This window comes from Leishmania martiniquensis, chromosome 30 (genome assembly GCF_017916325.1).
Source record: "Leishmania martiniquensis isolate LSCM1 chromosome 30, whole genome shotgun sequence".
In the NCBI taxonomy this organism is placed as follows: Eukaryota; Euglenozoa; class Kinetoplastea; order Trypanosomatida; family Trypanosomatidae; genus Leishmania; species Leishmania martiniquensis.
The window spans coordinates 199,895-219,223 of NC_090165.1; the positions used below are offsets into that span (position 1 = coordinate 199,895).

General features: G+C 55.7%; 7 protein-coding genes across 7 annotated transcripts; all 7 read right to left on the reverse strand.

Moving 5' to 3' along the window:
- Nucleotides 1-3,416: 3,416 nt before the first annotated feature.
- On the reverse strand, nt 3,417-5,033 carry LSCM1_03682 (uncharacterized protein; the record flags this gene model as incomplete). The annotated part of the gene is made up of 1 exon (XM_067321215.1): nt 3,417-5,033. The coding sequence occupies one exon, from the start codon at nt 5,031-5,033 to the stop codon at nt 3,417-3,419; it is 1,617 nt and encodes a 538-aa protein (XP_067176583.1).
- A 1,069-nt stretch (nt 5,034-6,102) lies between these two features.
- On the reverse strand, nt 6,103-6,753 carry LSCM1_03683 (uncharacterized protein; the record flags this gene model as incomplete). The annotated part of the gene is made up of 1 exon (XM_067321216.1): nt 6,103-6,753. One exon carries the CDS (start codon nt 6,751-6,753, stop codon nt 6,103-6,105), a length of 651 nt encoding a protein of 216 aa, XP_067176584.1.
- Nucleotides 6,754-7,522: 769 nt separating this feature from the next.
- Nucleotides 7,523-8,944, reverse strand: LSCM1_03684 (uncharacterized protein; the record flags this gene model as incomplete). The annotated part of the gene is made up of 1 exon (XM_067321217.1): nt 7,523-8,944. One exon carries the CDS (start codon nt 8,942-8,944, stop codon nt 7,523-7,525), a length of 1,422 nt encoding a protein of 473 aa, XP_067176585.1.
- A 602-nt stretch (nt 8,945-9,546) lies between these two features.
- LSCM1_03685 (uncharacterized protein) lies at nt 9,547-10,050 on the reverse strand (the record flags this gene model as incomplete). Its single annotated transcript, XM_067321218.1, has 1 exon — nt 9,547-10,050. One exon carries the CDS (start codon nt 10,048-10,050, stop codon nt 9,547-9,549), a length of 504 nt encoding a protein of 167 aa, XP_067176586.1.
- A 657-nt stretch (nt 10,051-10,707) lies between these two features.
- LSCM1_03686 (uncharacterized protein) lies at nt 10,708-11,304 on the reverse strand (the record flags this gene model as incomplete). The annotated part of the gene is made up of 1 exon (XM_067321219.1): nt 10,708-11,304. One exon carries the CDS (start codon nt 11,302-11,304, stop codon nt 10,708-10,710), a length of 597 nt encoding a protein of 198 aa, XP_067176587.1.
- Nucleotides 11,305-12,101: 797 nt separating this feature from the next.
- LSCM1_03687 (uncharacterized protein) lies at nt 12,102-13,295 on the reverse strand (the record flags this gene model as incomplete). Its single annotated transcript, XM_067321220.1, has 1 exon — nt 12,102-13,295. One exon carries the CDS (start codon nt 13,293-13,295, stop codon nt 12,102-12,104), a length of 1,194 nt encoding a protein of 397 aa, XP_067176588.1.
- A 2,068-nt stretch (nt 13,296-15,363) lies between these two features.
- LSCM1_03688 (uncharacterized protein) lies at nt 15,364-17,562 on the reverse strand (the record flags this gene model as incomplete). Its single annotated transcript, XM_067321221.1, has 1 exon — nt 15,364-17,562. One exon carries the CDS (start codon nt 17,560-17,562, stop codon nt 15,364-15,366), a length of 2,199 nt encoding a protein of 732 aa, XP_067176589.1.
- Nucleotides 17,563-19,329: the final 1,767 nt, after the last annotated feature.

Consider the following 19,329-nt stretch of genomic DNA (forward strand, 5'->3'; position numbering starts at 1 on the left):
AAAGCGTAGAGGAGGGAAAGAGAGAAACCGTTGATAGGGACAAATAGCGCACGCAAAATATTTAAGGTGAAAGAGGGGGGAGCGGGAGAAAAAAGAAGAAACAGCGAATCGAGCGAAAACGTGTTCAAAAGGGAGAGGGGGGGCGCCCCAGAGGCGAAAGGCGGTACGGCGGAGCCGCGCGCAAGCACGCACGATAAGCGCAAGATGAAAGCGAGGTGACAAAGGAACAAAGATCACAAGGTACCCGTGACTCGATAGCCTTTTCTGCCCCTAAAAACGCCTGTTTGCGTGTATGTATGTATAAGGTGCCTCCGCACGCACCTGCAAGAGGTTGATATGCACGTAGGCAGAGTCGGCACACAACGATCTCAGTAAGGTACTCTTTACACTTCTTATTCAGCCGACCCCGCCCTCTCCCTCACCCTGAGTAGGCCGTTCGCCGTGTCTGTCCGTGCTCTGCACCTCCCGCCGCTTCGCGCTGGTGCCTTTGTAAGGCGAGTTCAAGGCAAACAAGAAAAGGGGAATCCAAGTGTACAAAATTCGCACGCTGGCAGGCCCAAAAGGCAGGAAAGAAAGAACGGCGCACAAGCGGGCACACACAACGCTACAAGAAGAGTAAGAAGAAAAGAAATTCAAACACCCGACAAGGAAACAAGGACCGGTGCCCACCTCGATTTGCGCTCTTGCTCTCTCGAAGTTCTCGTTTGTTTGTTTTTTGTGACGCTTTGTACACGACTTTTTTGTATGTGGAGTCGGCGGCACTCCTCTTCGACGCCGAGGCGGAGCACGAACCCTTCAGAGCACAGGCTCACAGAGACGTCGCGGACCCTGCGCGGCCTCCGCACGGCGTCTCGCCTCGTGCGAAAGAAAAAGTGAAAGGAAGAGAGAAACGAGAGAGCAGCGCGGTAGAAAAAGAAGCTTGTTATGGTGCCTCCCCAACAGGGGGGCTTCTATTTGTCGAGCTGTCCCACTTTGACGCTATTTTCTTTTCACTTGTTTGCTCTCTGCCCCTTCCCCCCTGACTCTCCGCCGCGTAACCTCCAGGCAACCGTCTCTCGCCCACCCACAAAGCAGAAGGAAGGCGAAAAAAATAGAGTGTGCGAGAGAGAGAAAGAAAGAAAGAAACCGCCTCGGTGATGGACTCGAGAGGCGAAGTCGGCGACGCGCTACGACGAAGAGGCAGAGGGAAGGGGGCAGAGTGGTAAAAAAATGAGATACGCCTACTCTTCTTCTGGGGGGGGGGACGCGTGTGATGCTCCGACGCAGTGCGCCGCTCCCGCAGTTCTGTTGTCGTTCCCCTTTAGCAAAATGAGAAAAACGTTTTGTGGCAGTGATTCGAATAGCACGGCCCTTCTCTTATCAGGGCTCGGGTAGGCGAGAGAGGAGAAGAAAAAACAGGAAAAGAGAGAGAGAGGGGAACAGAAATAGAAGTACAGCACGCGAGAAAGAGAGTATATGGGTGCGACTGGTAAGGGTCAGAGCAGCTGATAGGGAAAGGGCCCAAGACGCCCCACGTCGCTCCCTTCCCCCTCTCCCCCTCCCCTAACTCTCCTTCGGTGAGTCACTCAAGGCTCCTTTGATGAGAAATGGCGGTGAAAGAGGGGGGCGAAGACAATGATGGTGAGCGCTTTTGGAGGCGACGGCGAGAGCGAAGAGGGGGGCGGAGGTGTCGGTGAAGAGAAGAGAACATGCAGAGATGGAGTACCTCGTGTCGCTTGTTCTGCTGGCTAACTTCCTCCTTTGGTTTCTTTTGGGGCTCTCAGCGGCAGGCGCTAACGAATATGAGAGCTTCTAGGGAAATTTGTGAGCTGGAAAGTAGGTGGGAGGGATGAGTAAATGCGCGCGCACACACACGCACGCACCAACAGCGCGCGTTACCTACTTCGTTCCTGTTGAACTGTGCGAGCACTCGTAAGGGATGCGGATCGTCAAACTCCGAGACACTCATTGGTCACATGGATAGTAAAGGGGGGGAAGAGGCGAGGGAAGAGTAGAAGCAGAAAGGGAGACGTTGATGGACGAGGGAACAGCACTGTGATGAGACATTAAGAGGGGGAAGACGAGTCAGAGCGAGGCTAACAAAGCCTCGCCACGTTTACAAGCGCCGCGTCCTCCTCCACACACACATACACTTCGGTACCTCTTCACCCTCGAGGAAGCCAATCCCAAAGAGGGACAACAAGTGAGAGACTGAGGTCAAACACCGCCGGGGGAGCGCTGCGCGCGCTCGCGCTACAGCTACGCTCAGACAACCCTTCAAGAGAAACCAGGCGGTCACCTCTACAGAAAAGGCAAGCCGGCCCTACAACTTCCTCAACCCTATGCCTGTGTTCCTCGGGCGGCTTCCTTCTTCTGCATCGCACACTGAGTCTGAGAGGAGTCGGCATCGGCTCATGTTCCGGCACAGTTGAGACTCCTGTCCTCTGAGATCGGGTGCGCCTGGAGCGGTGATCACTTACCCCCCTTGCACATGAAAGAATGTCCTTGGGCCGCTGCGTTAAACGTGTCAGGCGCGGACAAAGCGCGCTGTGGTTGCAGTTAGTGATCCTGTTCTTTCTGCGTGCGTTTATGTATATGTCCGCTCGTATGTATACGTATATATATATATATATGTGTGTGTACATCAAGCGTAAGCAACCTTGCTGTTCCTCACATATCTACCACAAAACGTGAGCGCAGCTCAGCTCCACCCGACTTGTCGCAGGCTCCATCGGATAGCAGCGCAAAGCAGCAGTCGACACGCGTGCGACAGCCATGCGCCGATTCAGTCATCGGGGCACGGCCCCTATCTCCCATTCTACCCGCCCTCGCTGCGCAGGTCACCACCCGATGCATTCCCCCTGAGGGTGGCTCAGGCCCCCTACCCCGAGGAGTCAGCGAGAACCGGAGGAGATACGTACGAATCACGCTGACACGTTGCTTGCCGCGTGAATGGTGCACACGTGCTCACTGCCACAGGCCGCTTCGACGCAGCGCCAGCCAGAGCCTGACCACCGACATCCGTAACGAGGAATCGCTCTGACCTCGCCCACGCCGTAGGTGGATGGCTCTGTGTGGGCGCCTGGAGCAGCTCCGCGATGGCCCTGATGGGAGGGGGGAGAGGGGCTGTGCGGCTTCTCCGCAGATCGGGTACTGGGGCCTGATGCCATGCACTGCCATCCCCCCTCCCCCCTTCTACATGAAGAGTGAGCTAAGAGACATACATGATTTGAAAAGATTAGTTGCCGGCAGCGAGCCACTAAGGCTGCACAGCCATTGTCCCTGGCGATATGTCTCAGAAAAGGCGTCAAGGTCAAAGAAGCGGGGAGAGGAAAACGCGGCCATGGACGTAGAGGGAATGGGCGACCCAGCCCTACCTCAGTGTACACTGGCCTAGCAGCGGCGCGCGATGCATGAGATCGCGTTGAAGACCTCACCTACAGGCAGTGTACCTGTGCAGCAGTGCAAATGCCTGCCTCCACCACGGCAGCAGCCACAGCATCGTTGAAGGCGGGAGGGCCGCACAAGACTGCCGCCCTGGCGGGGGGAATCTCTACACTCTTAAAAGACTCGACTGTAAGACGCCCGCCATACAGCACGCTGGCGGCGAAGGATGTGAACTCGACCGATACATCCTGCGGTAGCGACCGAGAGAATAGAAGCACAACACGAAACGTGTGCTTCTGGGTTGGCATCGCCTTTGAGTAGCGGGCAGCAAGTTGGCGCAGCTCTGTTGCCAAGATAAGGTCTTCTGGTGTGTGGACGGAGCAGACTAGGGTGACGCTAGACCATTGCGTCTCAAGCGCGTTGGTAGAGATAGAGTACATGGGTGCAATGCCGGTTCCACCAGCAACCAGCAACACGTGCCGCTCCCCCTGCGCAGCGCTCTGCAGAGCGGGGTCTGCGTTGAGTTGCCAGGCGGGAAGGAGAGGGCCGTCGAAGAAGACCTCATCGCCCGCTTTGCGGTCGAAGAAGTACCCAGACGTGCGGCCGTGGGGGTAGCGCTTCATACAAATCGTAAAGCTTGTCGCCTCAGTCTTGAACGGGGTGTAGAAGCGGCTCTCTTCTTTATTCAGACTGCTGTAGAGTTTGATGTGTCCGCCAGGGATCATGTCGAGAGGATTGCAGCATGAGAACGTGAAGTACTGGATGGTGGCGGTCGCGTTCGCTGGCTCCACTGCCAAAATGCGAGCAGACTGGGGCTTGGGCTCTCCAGGCTGGGGGGTCACGGCTTCTGCCTGAGCCATGGCCGCTTGTCGTAGCGGAGACAGCCCCTTGGCTGCGCCCATCACAGGGCCCAAGTAGAATTCCTGTACCATCTTCTTCGCCCGAAGGCCGTGGATGCGCATAAACGTCTCGCCGCACTCGCAGCCGTTGTTGTTCATCAGAACCTGTAGGCCACCGGGGTGCTTGTCGCGCATGGGTGTGACATCGTATGCATCACCAAAAAGAATAAGAATGATACGCCTCGGATCCTCACCGAGGGCCTTCGCGATGTCTTCTGCACGCAAGGGCGCGGGAGCCAGAGCAGAAGTCGATGTCCCGCCAGCATCGGCAGACGTGTGCTTGGGTGTCACCAGGTCGCCCAGCAAGAAATCTGGCAGCTTCCTCACTGCAGCTGCGCTGTGCAGGCTGAAAAAGGCATCTGTCACATTTTTGCCATTGTTGCGTTGCAACACGGACTTGCCACCAGGGTGAGCAGAGAGAAAAGTAGTCACATCATAGACCTTGTCGCGGATGACCACCAACGTGCGGTTTGGGTTTGCGGATATCAACTGCTGCACCTCCGCCATGGTGAAGGTCTTTCGATGTAGGTGTTGCTGTTGTGGAGCTGCAGCGTTGCTCGACTGCTCTCCCGTCACCGCCATGGATACGTGCCCCGTCGACGGAGATAGCGTGGAAGGGGTATCCTTCACGCGCATCTCCGCAGCCACCGGCGCTGCTGCGTTGGAGGCAGGAGCTCCACAGCGTAGTTTTGCGTGGATGCGTGTTTGCTCCGCCTCGCTCTTATGCTGAGGTGCGCCGGTTACACTGCCTGAGTGCTTGGAGCCCATGAGATATGGGAAAAGGAAAATGCAACGGAGATAGAAAACAGATTTGTGGTCTCGCAAGGCATGCGGCTGCAGTGTTTCCTGAGCGCGTGAATGCAAGCGAAGCTAACGTGAATGATCCAGCTAAAACTGAGCACGCACAAAGAAGATGCAGACGCACTTGAGCGTAGAAAAAGAGACGTTGGCCGCTCTGAGTTCTATTCGCGCGCGTGCTCTCACGTTGCTCTCACCTCTTCTTTGCTTGCTGGGTGGGCGCCAGAGAAGAGCACTCAGAAGCATCGAGGCAGTGCGCAAGGCGCTCGTATCGGAAAGGGAGCACAGATAAAGGGTAAAAAGGAGTAGTGGACACCTATACCCGCCGAGTGACGGCCCATTGGCGGGGGCACGAAGCTCCACGCTGAGAAGTCTACGAGCACGTCGACAGTAACGGAAGAAGCTGCGTAAAGCGAGGATAAACTCTAAGCGGCTGAGTTCGCACCGACAACTCAAGCTTTACGCACCCAATCACGCTGTCGTTCAGACGTCTCCCTTACGCCGCGGCACCCACCATGCGCTTTTCCCATCGATGTGCAGCGAATGCGTACTTGCGATGTGTCGTTGTTTACGTCACAGCATCAGCGAAAACGACCACAGACAGAGAACAAAAACGGAACGCATTATTCGAGTTACCACTTCGGAGAAGGGAAAGAGCAAAAAAAAAAACTCCTCTGCTGGGCACCATCTCAGCGGCCGGCAGGCTGCCCCCTCATCACCCGCTCGCTTTCTGCTTTACGCGCTGAGGAACGTCGCTGTCTGCATACATGTGCACCAGACGCTCTCAACATTCCTCCTGTCAGCATGAGAAAGCATATGAGGGTGCAGAACCTCTGCCAGTCCCCCATGATAAAACAGAGCCAAGGGGGCCCTTTCCTCAACCACATGTGCACACGCAGATCGCCACCCAACCCCTAGTGCACAAGGAGGAGGGATAGGGGGGAGAGCAAGAAAGAACGCGGCTTCACCCGACATAGGCGCCGATATGATGCGCTCGTGCGACCTTTACACACATGACGTACTTGTGATCCCGGGATGCTCATGCGAGACGCTTACTGCTCTTCTTAAACTTCTTTGCTTTCTCGAACTTGCCGTTGGATGCAGTAGCGAGATTGCGCGCCGCGGCCGCAAGGTGCTTCACTTCCTCCTGCGCTCGCATCAGGTGCTCGGAGCGACGCTTGTTGTGCTCCTCCTTCTTCTGCTGCTTTTCTAGACGAGCTTGCTTTGCGCGACGGTCATCAAGGAACGGGTCACCGCCATCCTCGGTAGGCATGTAGCCTGGCTTCACCTCACGCAGCCAGTCGTACTTGTCGCGGTCCTCGCGCGCACGCTTGCCCCACTTGTCCTTCCACTCCTGGCGATCCTCGTCAAAGACGCGGTTCGCCTTCTTGCGGTGGATGTCGATACCCTTCTTGAGCGCGAACTTCTGCCATGCGGTGAGCGGCTTCGGCTTCGGCAGCGCTTTCTCGCGAGGCAGCGGCATCACCGGCTGCGGCAGCTGCACTAAGGTCGTAGCACTCTCGTACTTGCTCTTCTTCACCTCCGTCGGTAGAGTAGTAAACTCGCCGAGTAGCGCTTTGAGCGCATTTGTGCAAGAGCTCATCAGGTCCTCCTCACGGCGCATTGGCCCACTCACGGTAGACACATCCGTCACCGTCAACAGGCCGACGTCTAGCTGATACTCACTCATCGGGTCTTTCTTGAGGTCTGAAAGGTAGGTAAACCACTAGCCCGGCGCGCGTCCGCGAAGGATGTGGCGGCCGGGTTGTATGGAGATAGATCGGGGAGGGGGGGACAATGAGTGAGAAGACATAGAAACGAAGTCCTGCAGAAGGTGAAGAACGAACGTGACAAGAGAGGGAGTTGCGCGTGTGTTTCGGCGGCAGGCGAGCCGCCATACAGACGGCTACCCCTTATCGAGATGGGCGTCATCGACCCGGTTAAGAGAGGCAGAGCACAAGGTGCACAGGTACGACAGAGGGAAAAGGTCATGTTCGTCCAGCTTTGCACAAAGATCTCGCCTCCTTTTACTCGTTTATTTTGTCCTTTGCGGAGTCCTGCGGCTGGGCGCGGCGCGCACCCCCAGTGATGCGAGGGTGAGTGCATCCATGCATGTGCAGGTCCTCATTTCGTCTGCCGCTAGACTCATACGTGTGTGGGCTTTTTCCGTTTTACTTAGCGTGAGGAGGAACAACGAACCACACGAAGCACCCAAGAAAAAACTATCGGATAAGAGCGCAGCCTCCTTCCTCCTCCCTTCGTCTAGAAGAAAACTGACCTCCGATAATCGAGTTTTCAATGCTGCGACTGCTGTTTGCTGCAATAGTGATGTGCGCGCGACACCCTCGAAGAGGAGGCGACGACGCTGCCTGTCACCGCACTCTGGAGGAGAGAGAAAGGTGACGATGCAGTCGCCTCTTTATATCAACGATAGGCGCAGGTGGCACCCACATCGCAGGCTACAACTCTTCAAAGGGCACAAGGTCACCGCGGTCGTCCTCTCTTTCCTGGCCCTCACGCAGCATCTTCACGCGCGCCATGCCCTTCTCCGTTTCGTCCGGTGCAATCAGCACGGCTCGGTCAGCACCTATGCGGTCGGCGTAGCTGAAGGTCTGAGCAATCTTCTTGGGGTCTAGAATGATGTCGGCGCTGCGGCCCTTGTCACGCAGCTGCTTCAAAACCTTCAGTGCGGTGCCTCGCTGAGACTCGTTGAATGGAATCACCACATCATCCACCTTGTGCGGCAGCGGCTTCAGCAGCTTCTTCTTCTTCAGCAGCTCAATGATTACGCAGTCGCCAAATCCGAACCCGACGCAAGAGACGGGCTGCGGACTGCCGTACAAAGTGAAGAGGTTGTCGTAGCGTCCGCCTCCACAGATTGCGCGGAACTCACCGCTGCGGTCAAATGCCTCGAACACGATTCCCGTGTAGTAGGCGAGCCCACGCACAACGCTCGCATCGAATTGGGCCCAGTCCCCGTACCCGTACATCCGCACCTGCGAGAACAGCTCCGCAAGCTCCGAGAGAGCGCCATTCTTATCAAAGAGGTCCTTGTCGAAGTCGTCGATGGACTTGAGCTTAAGTGTCCTGATGATGTCACCCGCCTGCTGGCCATCCAAGCCGAGCTCCTCCAGCTCCGCGCGAATTTGCTCCTCAGGTAGCTTCTCCATCTTGTCTACGATCACGCACACCGGTGCAAATAAATCATCGGGCACACCAGCGACGGCAAGGGCACACTGCAGCAGCTTGCGCGAGTTCACCCTCACGCCGACGTCCTGCGCGGTGAGCCCGAGCGACTCCATCGCCGCACACGCCGCACAAAGCAACTCTACCTCTGCAGCCACGCTCTTCACGCCGACGATATCCATATTCCACTGGTAGTGCTCACGGCGACGGCCCCGGGAGATGGCCTCGTATCGCCAGCATTGCGGAATGGAGTACCACTTAGCAGGCAGAAGAAGAGAGCGGCCCTTGGCGAGCTGCAGACGCACCAGCGACGGCGTCATCTCCGGCCGAAGTGTGACACGGTGGCCTCCCTTCGTCACAAAGTTGAACATTTGCTCTGTAATCTCCTCCCCTGCCTTGCGGATGTAAAGCTCCTCCGACTCTAGAGCCGGGGCATCGTATTCCTCGAAGCCAAATCTGCGGGCCGTTTCGTGGAAGACGCCAAAGAGGTACCTGCGCAGACGCATATCCTCCGGAGGGAAGTCGCGGCAGCCCTGCACTGGCTCTTTCTCGATCATGTTTGCCTGGCTCTTTTTCTTGGACCTCTTTGATACTGCCCCTTCCGGCTGCAGCAGCGCCTCCTTTTCGGCGAGCTTCACCTTCAAGTCGTTGATTTCCGCAAGAAGCGCGGCGTTTGGGGAAGCCGTCGAGGACATTCTGACGGTCACCCACTTAGGCAACTGTCGATAGAAGCGCTTCGTTGTTGTGGCCGGGGTGGGAAACGATAATTGCAAAGCTGCCCATGCATCGAGTACGCCAACACACCCATACACACCAACCCAAGCAGTCACATGCACTCACTCGCACGCACATACAGACGGACCAAGAGAGAGAGATGGGGAGGGGGTGGAAAGGCGAGAATAAGATCAGGAAGGGAGAGCCGAGGGAAAAGTGCGCGCGTGCGGTTCGCGTAAACGACACGCTTGTGGAGAAACCGTTGATGAGCGGGTCCGGCGACAGTGTCGGCGCGGCGCCGAGCATACGAGAGAAGTGCCGTTCTATGCACACACTGAGGCAGCGGTCGAAAATGTGAGTCAAGAATCTCGACGCTTCCGTGTAAATTGTTTCTCATCCCGTTGCGCCACCAAAACAGCTTCACCTGCCAAGATCTTGAGCGAAGTGAGTTTCGCCATCGTCACTCAGTCTATGAGGCTGCTACAGTGCTCGCTGCAGGTGCGCGTTGCCACATGGTTGTGTTAAAACGACGAACAGAAAGAGTACGCGCCCCCTCACCCCTTCCAACAGGAGACGCGCCCCATCAGACCTTTCCAGGTCGCGCACGATGCGGTGCTCGCTCACGGCCATTCGCTCGGCTGCTGCACACGAACGTGTGCAATTGGTCATTTTGAGCGCTCGAAAGGGATACGTCCCGTCGCAAAGCTTCACACCGCCTGCGCAAGAACTCCATGTGCAGTAGCTGATAGGAGCGCGCATTCAGCTTTCGGATGGGGGTTGCTGGAACGCCAGCGTAGACAGTGTAGGGAAACAGCGTCACCTCGGGGGGCACCCACGTTCGAGGAAGCAGCCACACGCCATCTGAAAGGTACGCCCCGGTGGACACGACGCACTGCGCATCAAGTCTGGCCATGTGCCCGATCCCTGCCGCCTCACACACCACCTGTTCCCCCACGTACACAAATGGCCCGACATGGACACGCGGTTCAGCGCGCACGGAAGCCTGATTTACATAGACGCGAAGTGGGGGACGCAGCACCGCGCCTGCACACGCAAACAAAAAGGAGCCAATCGAAAAAAACGTCATATCAGTATGAACGACAGCCCTGCTATCAACAATAGTGCCCTCCGCAACCGCGTAGGTGCTTCCATGATCATCGTACGAGTTGGTTAGTCCTCAACCTGTCGCTCGTTTGACTTCCTTCGCGCCAGAGGTGATACAGCCTCGTGCGTCCCTCACGATTAAGGGGTTCAGTGCTCCAGAAGTCATCAGCGGGGGGAGTTTTGCATTTCCTTTGTGGGGCTGCATCCTCCCCCTCTGCATGTAAGAAGTTGATCACGGGAAGAAAAGGGGGTTGGGTGCGAAAGGGCATGTCGAGATCGGTGATGCAATGGAGAGGGAGCGGGGCGAGGAGCCCCCGGGAGCACAGAGGGCTTCCCCTCCTCGGGCTCCACAGCGCATACAGCCCCATTCGTCGCAAAAGCGTGCGCGTGTTCGCTTGCTTAGCCGCCTCGATGTAGCGAGCCCGAGAGGCGCGCTGCGTCTCAGCAAGACGAAAAGTGAGAGAAAAAAGTGAACACAGATCGTACAGCAGTACGTGTGCGCGCCTCTCATCTCACCAAAGGGGTTCGCGCCCCGAGAGGAGGAGCTCGAGCTTGGGCGTCTCCTGTGTGTGTGTTTCCACCGCGTGCGGTAATGTTTGTCCTCTATCTGCTTCATGATGGCGAGTCTGTAGTTCTAGCACTACCACGGATCCTCGCGGCGCTCACTGCGCGTGATGGCAATGTCGGGCTCTTGGAGTACCCAGTGTCCCCTGTAGCGTTGGTTGATCAGAACCGCACCAGGTCGGCGAGGGGCAGTTAGGTCCACCTTTGGCGCGTGCGGCAGCTCGGTCGGCAGCGTGGTTTCAGCGAGCTCTAGTAAAGTGTTGCGTGCGTATTCGTCACCTTGGACGAACGCGAACTTGTTCGATGTGCGGGTGCCCTTGAAGAAGCCTGGATGATCCCTACGACGTCCATCCTGCATTCCTTTTCGTCCCAGCAGCAGGTCCAGCTGGCGAATGAGCGGATCATCGTCCATGCGGAAGTACTTGAGCGCCGCGTAAATCTTTCTCGAGTACTGTTGTGCAACCTCCAGCGAAGCAGACATGGTGAAGCAGGGGCGAAACACCTCCACCTCGCGAAAAAACTCCTGCTCTATTGCGTGGCATGCAACTTTATTCTTCTCAGCTGCTGCGTTCCGGTGAGCCAGGTGTAACTTCATGAGCTGCAGAGCGCCGTCGACAAATGGGGTACTGCTGTGTAGAGCGTTGGAGCACCACACACCGCACACGCGGAACATGGCGAAGAAAAAAGTGGCTACCAACCAGACGATGAGGCCCCAAAGACTGTGAGGGCCAAAGCTATTCAGCTGATGTATATATGCCTGCGCGTATTATGTGTCACACGTTGGGTCAACGCTTGACGGCAAGCAAGGAGTGAGGGCAACGGATCATGCGGGGAAAAGAATAAACGCATGTGTCAGAGAAGAGGCCGTATATAGAGAGGGGGGAGGAGCAATCTAGAACAGAGGCACGAAATGGCGCCAACCTCACCCTCACGCTCCCGACTCCCCCATTTAGATGCGTGAAAAGTTGCTGCCAGAAAAGGCGGTCCCTCCACCTTCAAGATAGTCCATCACATGGACGGGAACTTCCCTCGGCCGCCCGCCTGCCCTCGTTCACTCCAATCCTTGCAGCAAACTATGCCTTCATGTCCCTTGATATGATGCGCCCGCCGGCCTTCACTTCATCGCGGCCTTCCGTTTATACGCACCATCGGTGACAGCGAAACAATCCGACACACATACGCACAAGCACATCTCGTGAATGGCCTACAGGCACATACACGCACCACCAAGCGCGTATACTAGACCGAGGAGCATCAGCGCAAGCGTCACGTTCGCGCCGTCTCTGTAGCACAGCACTCCTGAGAAGGGAGAAGAACGGTGCAGTCGGCTTCACTGCAAGTTGCCCTTGAGGTATCCCTTTCCAGAAGTCACCCGAAGAAGTCGGTCGACCCACAGAACAAAAGCCCATACATCGCCTTCGGAACGGCAGCGTGCACACAGAGAAAAGACTGAGAAGGTCAGGAGCCAACTCATGGATCCCCTGAGTAGCCGAACCGCTTGCTCTTGACGATTCGAGGCACCTTCTTCCATTTCTCTTGGCGCGCGACACTTTTAAAAGCCGCAGTGCGATCATAGACGCGATCTTCGTAAACGTAATCCTCCGGCAGCAGACCCTCCGCCTTCCATTTTTCGATCTTGTCCTTCACAATACCATCGACCTTCGCGTTCGGGCTGTGCCCGCTAGTGACGAGGTGAGATGGCGTGTAGTCAAAGTAGAGCTGCCGTGGAGAAAACTGGCGCGGCTGACGGATGCTGGCGTGCCAGCAGACGTGATAAAACATGGAGTCGTTCTCTTTCAGAGGAACCCGCAACTTCTCCGCACCGTGCCCGCGCAAGTCAGCATATGTGATACGCAAAAACTTCACCTTACGCTCGCCCAGATAGAACAGGTATTTTTTGACGTAGTTGTAGATGGCCTTGTCATGTACCGCGTTGAGCGCGTATACGAGTGAACGCGCCTCCACACGATCCAGATCGGCCTGCACGTCTGCCATCTCTTCCAGTACCAACCGTACGCCTGCCTCGTCCTCTTGGCGGCCAAGACTCTTCAACAAATAGCTCCACTGCGGTGTGTCGAAGAAGGGGGTGTAGTTCCAACCGTCCTTAAGGCATTTCGTAAAGATGGGCCGCCACCCCGCGTTGTCAGACTTGCTACAGCAGAAGAGGATAGCCTGCACGAGTGGGAGAGGCGGCGCAGATGTGCTGCCATCGCGCATAAATCGAGGGGCGCAGTGCTTGTCCCACAGCGCCATCGCCTCAGCCCCGCTGCGCTGGAAGGCGCAGTGCTGGAAGATCTTTGCGAGCCAGCCATCACGGGCTGCGGCGTCGTCGATCAGCGGGCTAAGTTTCTCAAACTCAGCAATCACCTCCACGACAGGCGTCTGCGGGACCACACGCCCGTGAGGAAGCTTCTTTAGCTGCGGCTCAAGCCCTACGAGAAATGCAGGGTGCATCTCCGTCGAGATCCACACACCACGGTACTTGTTCACGGAGCTATGGTGTGGCTGATAGGGTGCCGGTAGAGAGCGATTAACACTGTGTGGGCGTTCCATCCCCTGCGGTAAGTTGTAGTGCCAGTGGCACTGGCTGTACATGAGCATCGGCGACGTATCTGGATTGATGGGGGTGTACCCCAGCACCCGGAGCGACGTCCGGCGGAGCATGACGCACGCTTCTCTCTCGGCCAAAGAAACGACCCTCCCACACCAAATGCGGCTCGGCGCTGCTCGTACCGCTCACCGACGCGAAAGGAAAAAGAGCGCCTGCCAGAGCGCTAGTGAAACATGACCGGCAGGGCAGATTGCAATGGAAGGAAAGAAGAAAGATGGACACTTAGAAATGACTCGGGGGTACCTATACGGACTCTACGATCTGGTGTATCGAGCACTTGCAGCTCCCGTGCTGAAGGGCCCTTCGCGGTGCGCACTCACAACGCCATGCAGAGTTTCCTAAAGAACGAGGAAGAGGTGGAGACAGAGAGATCGGCCAGAGAATCTTAACGCAGCAAAGGTACGCCGCTCCAAAGATATCGCGAGCCCGTGCCTCCTGGCACAAAGGTTTGCCGTACAACGCATTGTATTTTCCGTCTGGATTCTTCGGAATTAGAGCGAATGCCGCTGCTGTCCACCGCAATACACGCCCTACCGCAGGTCGTATGCATACGAACTCAACAGATGTGCACAAATTCACGAGCAAAGCATCCAAGCTATGAGAGAAGTCCTCAACAGAAAAGAAAAGCCTGTCGACCATCTGAGGACGTGATGGAGGCTTAGCTATGAAGGCTATTCAAGAGTTGCAAGAACAACACACAGGGTAAAAATGCATCGCCGTCTGGCGTGCGCGTGCAGATAAGTGTATGTATGCATATGTACAAAAGCTAAACTCTCCTCCTCCTCCCTTCACTTTTACGCTTACGATGAAAAGAGCCCCACTCACAGTCTGCACCACATACAGCGAAAAGGAAGAGTAACGAGAGGAGCTGCGCGTCTCTCCTCATCCCACCCAAAGCACGCGGATGTAAACACTACCTTCCATGAGAAAATAGGAGCGAGAAACCCCAAAGACGCACAGGTAAAAAAAAAAGAGACGTCTAACAAGCGAGCTTAAAGCACTTTGGTAAGCCACAGCAGACGGAGAGAACGCGACGATCTCGAGAGTAGGGCAGTCGACCTTGAAACGAAAGGGAAAAAGAGAGACAGAAAAGTCGTTTTGATGACTGTGATTTGTCCTCGGTCTACTGTGCGTGCAGCCACCAAGAGCATCGAGACAGGGTAGGATTCACTGCCCTTGCAAGAGATACACTCAGCATCGGTCGCTATGATCAAGCGAAACGAGCAAACAAGAAACAACAACAAAAGGCGACGCAACGCGGGGAAACGCCGAGCATTTCAAATTGCACTTCTACGCAAATGGAGGTACATGTTCCTTGGAGAACTCCTGAATAGTGAGACTGACAACGGGGGTAGATGAGGGAGGGAAACGAAAACGGATGCACGCGCCCCATTGCTAGCTGCATGGTGTTATGTCAGCGACTCAAAACGTCCACTTCGCCAAATGGTGTGCTGCGTGGGTGAGGCGAGCCTCTTCAGAGGGCACCACGCAGCCCTGATGGGCTGCGGTGGCGGAACTTGGACACACTCGGCCCCGCCACAAGTTTTCCTTGGAGCCTTTCTGTTTGCCTACTCATCGGTAAACCCTCCATGGCTTTGTTTCGTTTTGTTCTTTTGGCGAGTGCACCCATTCTGCAACCGGAAGAAGAAAAATAGCCTCGCCACATCAATGTCGATGACAAAGAGAGCACGTTGAGCTGCCAGAGAAACAACTGCCCGTTCCTTTCTCAACAAGCACACAGTGCCTTGTGTAAACAGTAACGAGGGGAGAAGAGGAGTGCCCAAAAGGGCGAGGGCGAGAGTTCGAGAGAGCTGCTTGCGTTCATGCATGTGTGTAATTTCTTTTTCTTTGCAACGCTGTCATAAGCAATGGAAAAGAACGACCACCTCTGCGGCAAAGGGAAAAAGGGAGTGAGGCATCCATGGCGTCAAGGCGAAAGAGCGCAAGAAACAGAAAGCACTACACACAAGAGGCCAACAAAAGGTGCAACGCATCCAATCTTTTGAGGAGAGCATGCTGCGTGGGTAAGAGGGAGGAAGGGGGACGGGGCATCGCTCTCAACACAGAGACTGCTCCGCCTCCCATTTACCAGAGCGACTAAAGCGACGCTGCCGAGCATTTCTACTTGATGAAGCAGTAGATGCCGTGGATATGCTTCTTCGAAGCGCGCTCTTCGCCAGTGGGGATTGAAGGGAGGGCTCGGTACCCACGGCGAAGAAGGCTAGGACAGAAAGCTGAGGTAAAGGACCGCTCTGTGCCGTTCGCCTCGAACGTCATCTGCATCACTGCTATCGTAGCCTGATTGCAATCTGTGAAAAAGACATGACTCCCATTCACACGCGCCGTACCTGCGCCGTGAATGGTGACACGCATCGACGTCAGCGGCGAGCAGTTGAGGAGGCGAGGGCCGCGAATAACGCTGAAGCTCAGCTCGGGAGACGTGGCTGTATCGATGTCGGTCTTTAGAATGTATCCGCAGCGACCATTATCAGAGAACCGTCCGCGTACCCAGGGAAGGCACCGCTCGCTGTTATCCACATCGATAAACTGGATGCCCAGGCTGGCCGCCTTACCCTCCACATCTGGCAGTTCCTTGCACACATCGGCAGAGTTCACAGTGCAGAACGCGAAATGCGTGAGCAAGTCCCTCCGCGTTAACTTCGTCGTGGCGAGGCTCGATGCGGGGATGCGCGCCGTGTCCCACGGCTTCAGTTCAGTTCCATTCGAATACTTGAAGAAGGTGATGCTAGAGAGGGACGCGGACGCCGTAGTATCCTGTGGATCGATAGCGCCGCCTACTACCACCTTAATCTCATTCAAGTTCTCTCGGCGAACAGTGAACTCATCACCGACCTTGAGTCGCGCGAGGGTTTCCCGCAAATGCTGCTTGTTCTGGATAGGCGCCCCATTGATGTGAGTCAGCCAATCATCCTTAAGCACGCCGCTCTTGGCTGCGGGAGTGCCCTCCATCACATCTGTGACACGGACGCCAAGGCCATCCTTATTCATATCGGCTACCAGGAAACCAATGAAGGGCTTCAGGCGGCTTTGAGAGCTCATGACAAGCACCTTGTTGCGCAGTGCGCCGGGGCTGAACTTGGGGTCATTGATCATGGCACCCTCAAACATGAGACCCTCCGCCACAGCAGGCTCCAAAGTGTCGCTAATCATCTTCGCCACCTCGTCCTGAACGGGTATGGGCATCGGTATGCCAGGAGAAAGGCACAGTACGATCGGGTACGTGTTCATCGTAAAGCCGTTCTTCTTCACCCCTTCCAAGACGGTCTGCAGCTCACACGATCCCACCATGAGCTTGCCGTTATCCGCTTTACTAATGTTGAGAACTAAAGCGCGCGTTCCGTCCACCGCGGCACGCTTCAGGTCCTCCTCCGTTTCGATGCGCGCGCACGAGACCATGTAATGCGTGAAAGACTGCGTCATGTCCTGCCACACGTCAGACGTCCGTGAAGGATCGATAGCATTGTTTGTCAACACGCTCCCATTGTAGCTGCTGAAGTTGTACTTGTGGATGCCGCCGCCAAAGCGGTACTTGAATTTCTCTAACACCTGCCGATCCGTAACCACACTGCGCTGTGTGTCGCGCAGGAACTTGCCTAGTTGCTCTGATGTCATCGACTCTTTCCCCTCCGTGAACTTGCTAAACACCTCAGCCGCAGCGTCATTCGAAGACACCCAGCGGAACTGATACGCTAGAATGTCCTCAAAAGCAACAGATTTAGTTACCACATACCGGATGTACAGGGTATTGAGCACCTCCTGCCCGGCGGCCATCGGAATCTTCTTGCCGTATGACGGGTTGTTTGAATACCACGCCAGCAGAATTCGCGAGAAGCCGTCATCCATGGCACGCTCCTCGACCTGCGACACAGATGCCTCTACCAACAATAGCCTGAGCTCCCGCGCTATCAACCTCAGAAGAGCGGTGATGATGTCCAGCTTGAGGCGGAACTTGGTGCGTGTAACCTCGGCACAAGAATTAGTGAACGTCAATGCAATCACTTGCTTCACCGCCGGCGAATCGGGCAGGCCACTAAAAAAGTGCTCCGCACCCTCCAGAATAGAACGCAGGAACCGCTCAGCGGAGACCTGTGTTGCTTTGTTCGCATCCAGCTCTGCTTTTTCGGTCCCCTCAACGTTCTCGGGAGAGCATGCCCATCCCTTGACTGCCTTGTCTTTCGAGATAATCCCCGTTGCTCCCCCATCGATATGCTTCTTGGTACTTTTGTAGTGATAATTAGAACCCTTCGACCCCGAGGTCTTGCTCTTTTCCGCTGCTGATTTGGAGTTAAGGCACCCCATGTTGGCTCACGAGCGACCCCCACGGATAAGCTGATACACTCGTTTTTTCGTGCCTTGTAACGACCGCGTGTGCTTTCGAGTGCACTTCACGATTCAATTATGCATGCGTTTCTTTTTCTTCCTCCCTTTCTATCGTTGGACTGAATGCAACGATTCCGTGAGCACAACCCCACTTCGTGAAAACAAAGCGTCGCCGCCCACGTGGATCCTCAAGCCTTTTGTCCTCTCCGGTGACTCTCCCATACACCCTGTACGTTCTTGTGTGTTCCCTTTTTTGCCATTGGTGTAGAATGAGAAGGCTCAACGCAACAAAGAAGTGCCAATTTAGTTTCGCGTTGTACAAGGAAAAGGTGTCCAGAAAGTTAGGCATAACTGGTAGCAGTGAAGCGCACCTTGCGCGCAAGCACAGAGCGCATTGTTGGCCCAACAGCTTGAAGGGTGTTCGGATGGCAAAGAGGTGCTGTGCCAAGGCGCCTCGGGACCATCAATTGCACAAAGAAGCTGGCCACTAGAGTAGAAAAGCAGCGGCACTAACCAAAGTCCACCTGCAACTGCGTCTTCGATCGCCTAAGATCACCTGCAGCTCTCACCAGCATCCTTTTTGTCGTTTTAAATGTCAAATGAGCACGAAAAGTATTCTCGAATCCCTTCCAGAAAAAAAAAACACCGGATCACCTTAGCCGGCCTTACCCGGGGGCTGCTTGTTCATGTGCACCTTCTCGCCAGGCTTCACGGTCTTCGCCAAGAAGCGCTTCGTGTACTTCAGCCGCTTCAGCGCGCGGCCACGGGGCTGCTTCGGCTTCTCCTGCTTGGCAACCTTGGGGGTCTGGTTCTTGACCTTGCCCGCGCGGGCAAGGGAGCCGTGGATCTTACCCATGGTGATGAGATTCTTTTCGAAAGTGCTTGTGAAGCGCATGCAGTTGTGTATGAAGAGGGAGTGCAGACGTAGAGAGCGAAGCAAAGGGAGCAGATAATGCAGTGAGGCATACCCTGCTGCACTCGCAACAGAGCCATAGAGTCACCCTCAGGGCACGTCGGCCGCTGCATCGACGCCTGGAGCACAAGTCACAGCTCGAGAAGGCGTGCACACCCATGTAGGGAAAAAGGGGCGTCGCTCACCCATGTGAAGGTTCACTGCATTTCATGGCTTATGTTTGTCATGGAAAAACAAAGAGTAGCACACAAAACTACGAGAAGCGTTCGGGGCAAAATATCTAAGGGTAGAAGCAGATAGGAAATCCATCCCTTATAAGAGATGGCCGGAGCAGGTTCCACGCAGCTGCGGCTCAACCTCCACTCTCGTTGTACATCTCGCAGAGGCACAAAGCTCATGCCTAGTCCAGTGTTCTCATACAGTTCTCAAGTATCGAAAATAGGGAGAAATGGAGGAACATAGAAGCATTCAAAAGAAGTCCATCGCCGAAAACAAACGCAAACTGCGGGGTCGGAGTGCTCTAACCGGCCTTACCCGGGGGCTGCTTGTTCATGTGCACCTTCTCGCCAGGCTTCACGGTCTTCGCCAAGAAGCGCTTCGTGTACTTCAGCCGCTTCAGCGCGCGGCCACGGGGCTGCTTCGGCTTCTCCTGCTTGGCAACCTTGGGGGTCTGGTTCTTGACCTTGCCCGCGCGGGCAAGGGAGCCGTGGATCTTACCCATGGTGATGAGAATGAGACGCTTGACTGCGGTAAGTACTATGAGGAAGTAAGTGAAGGAGCGTATTGCGACGAACCTATCCAGCAATCATAGCATGGGGGGTCAGCAGAGAACG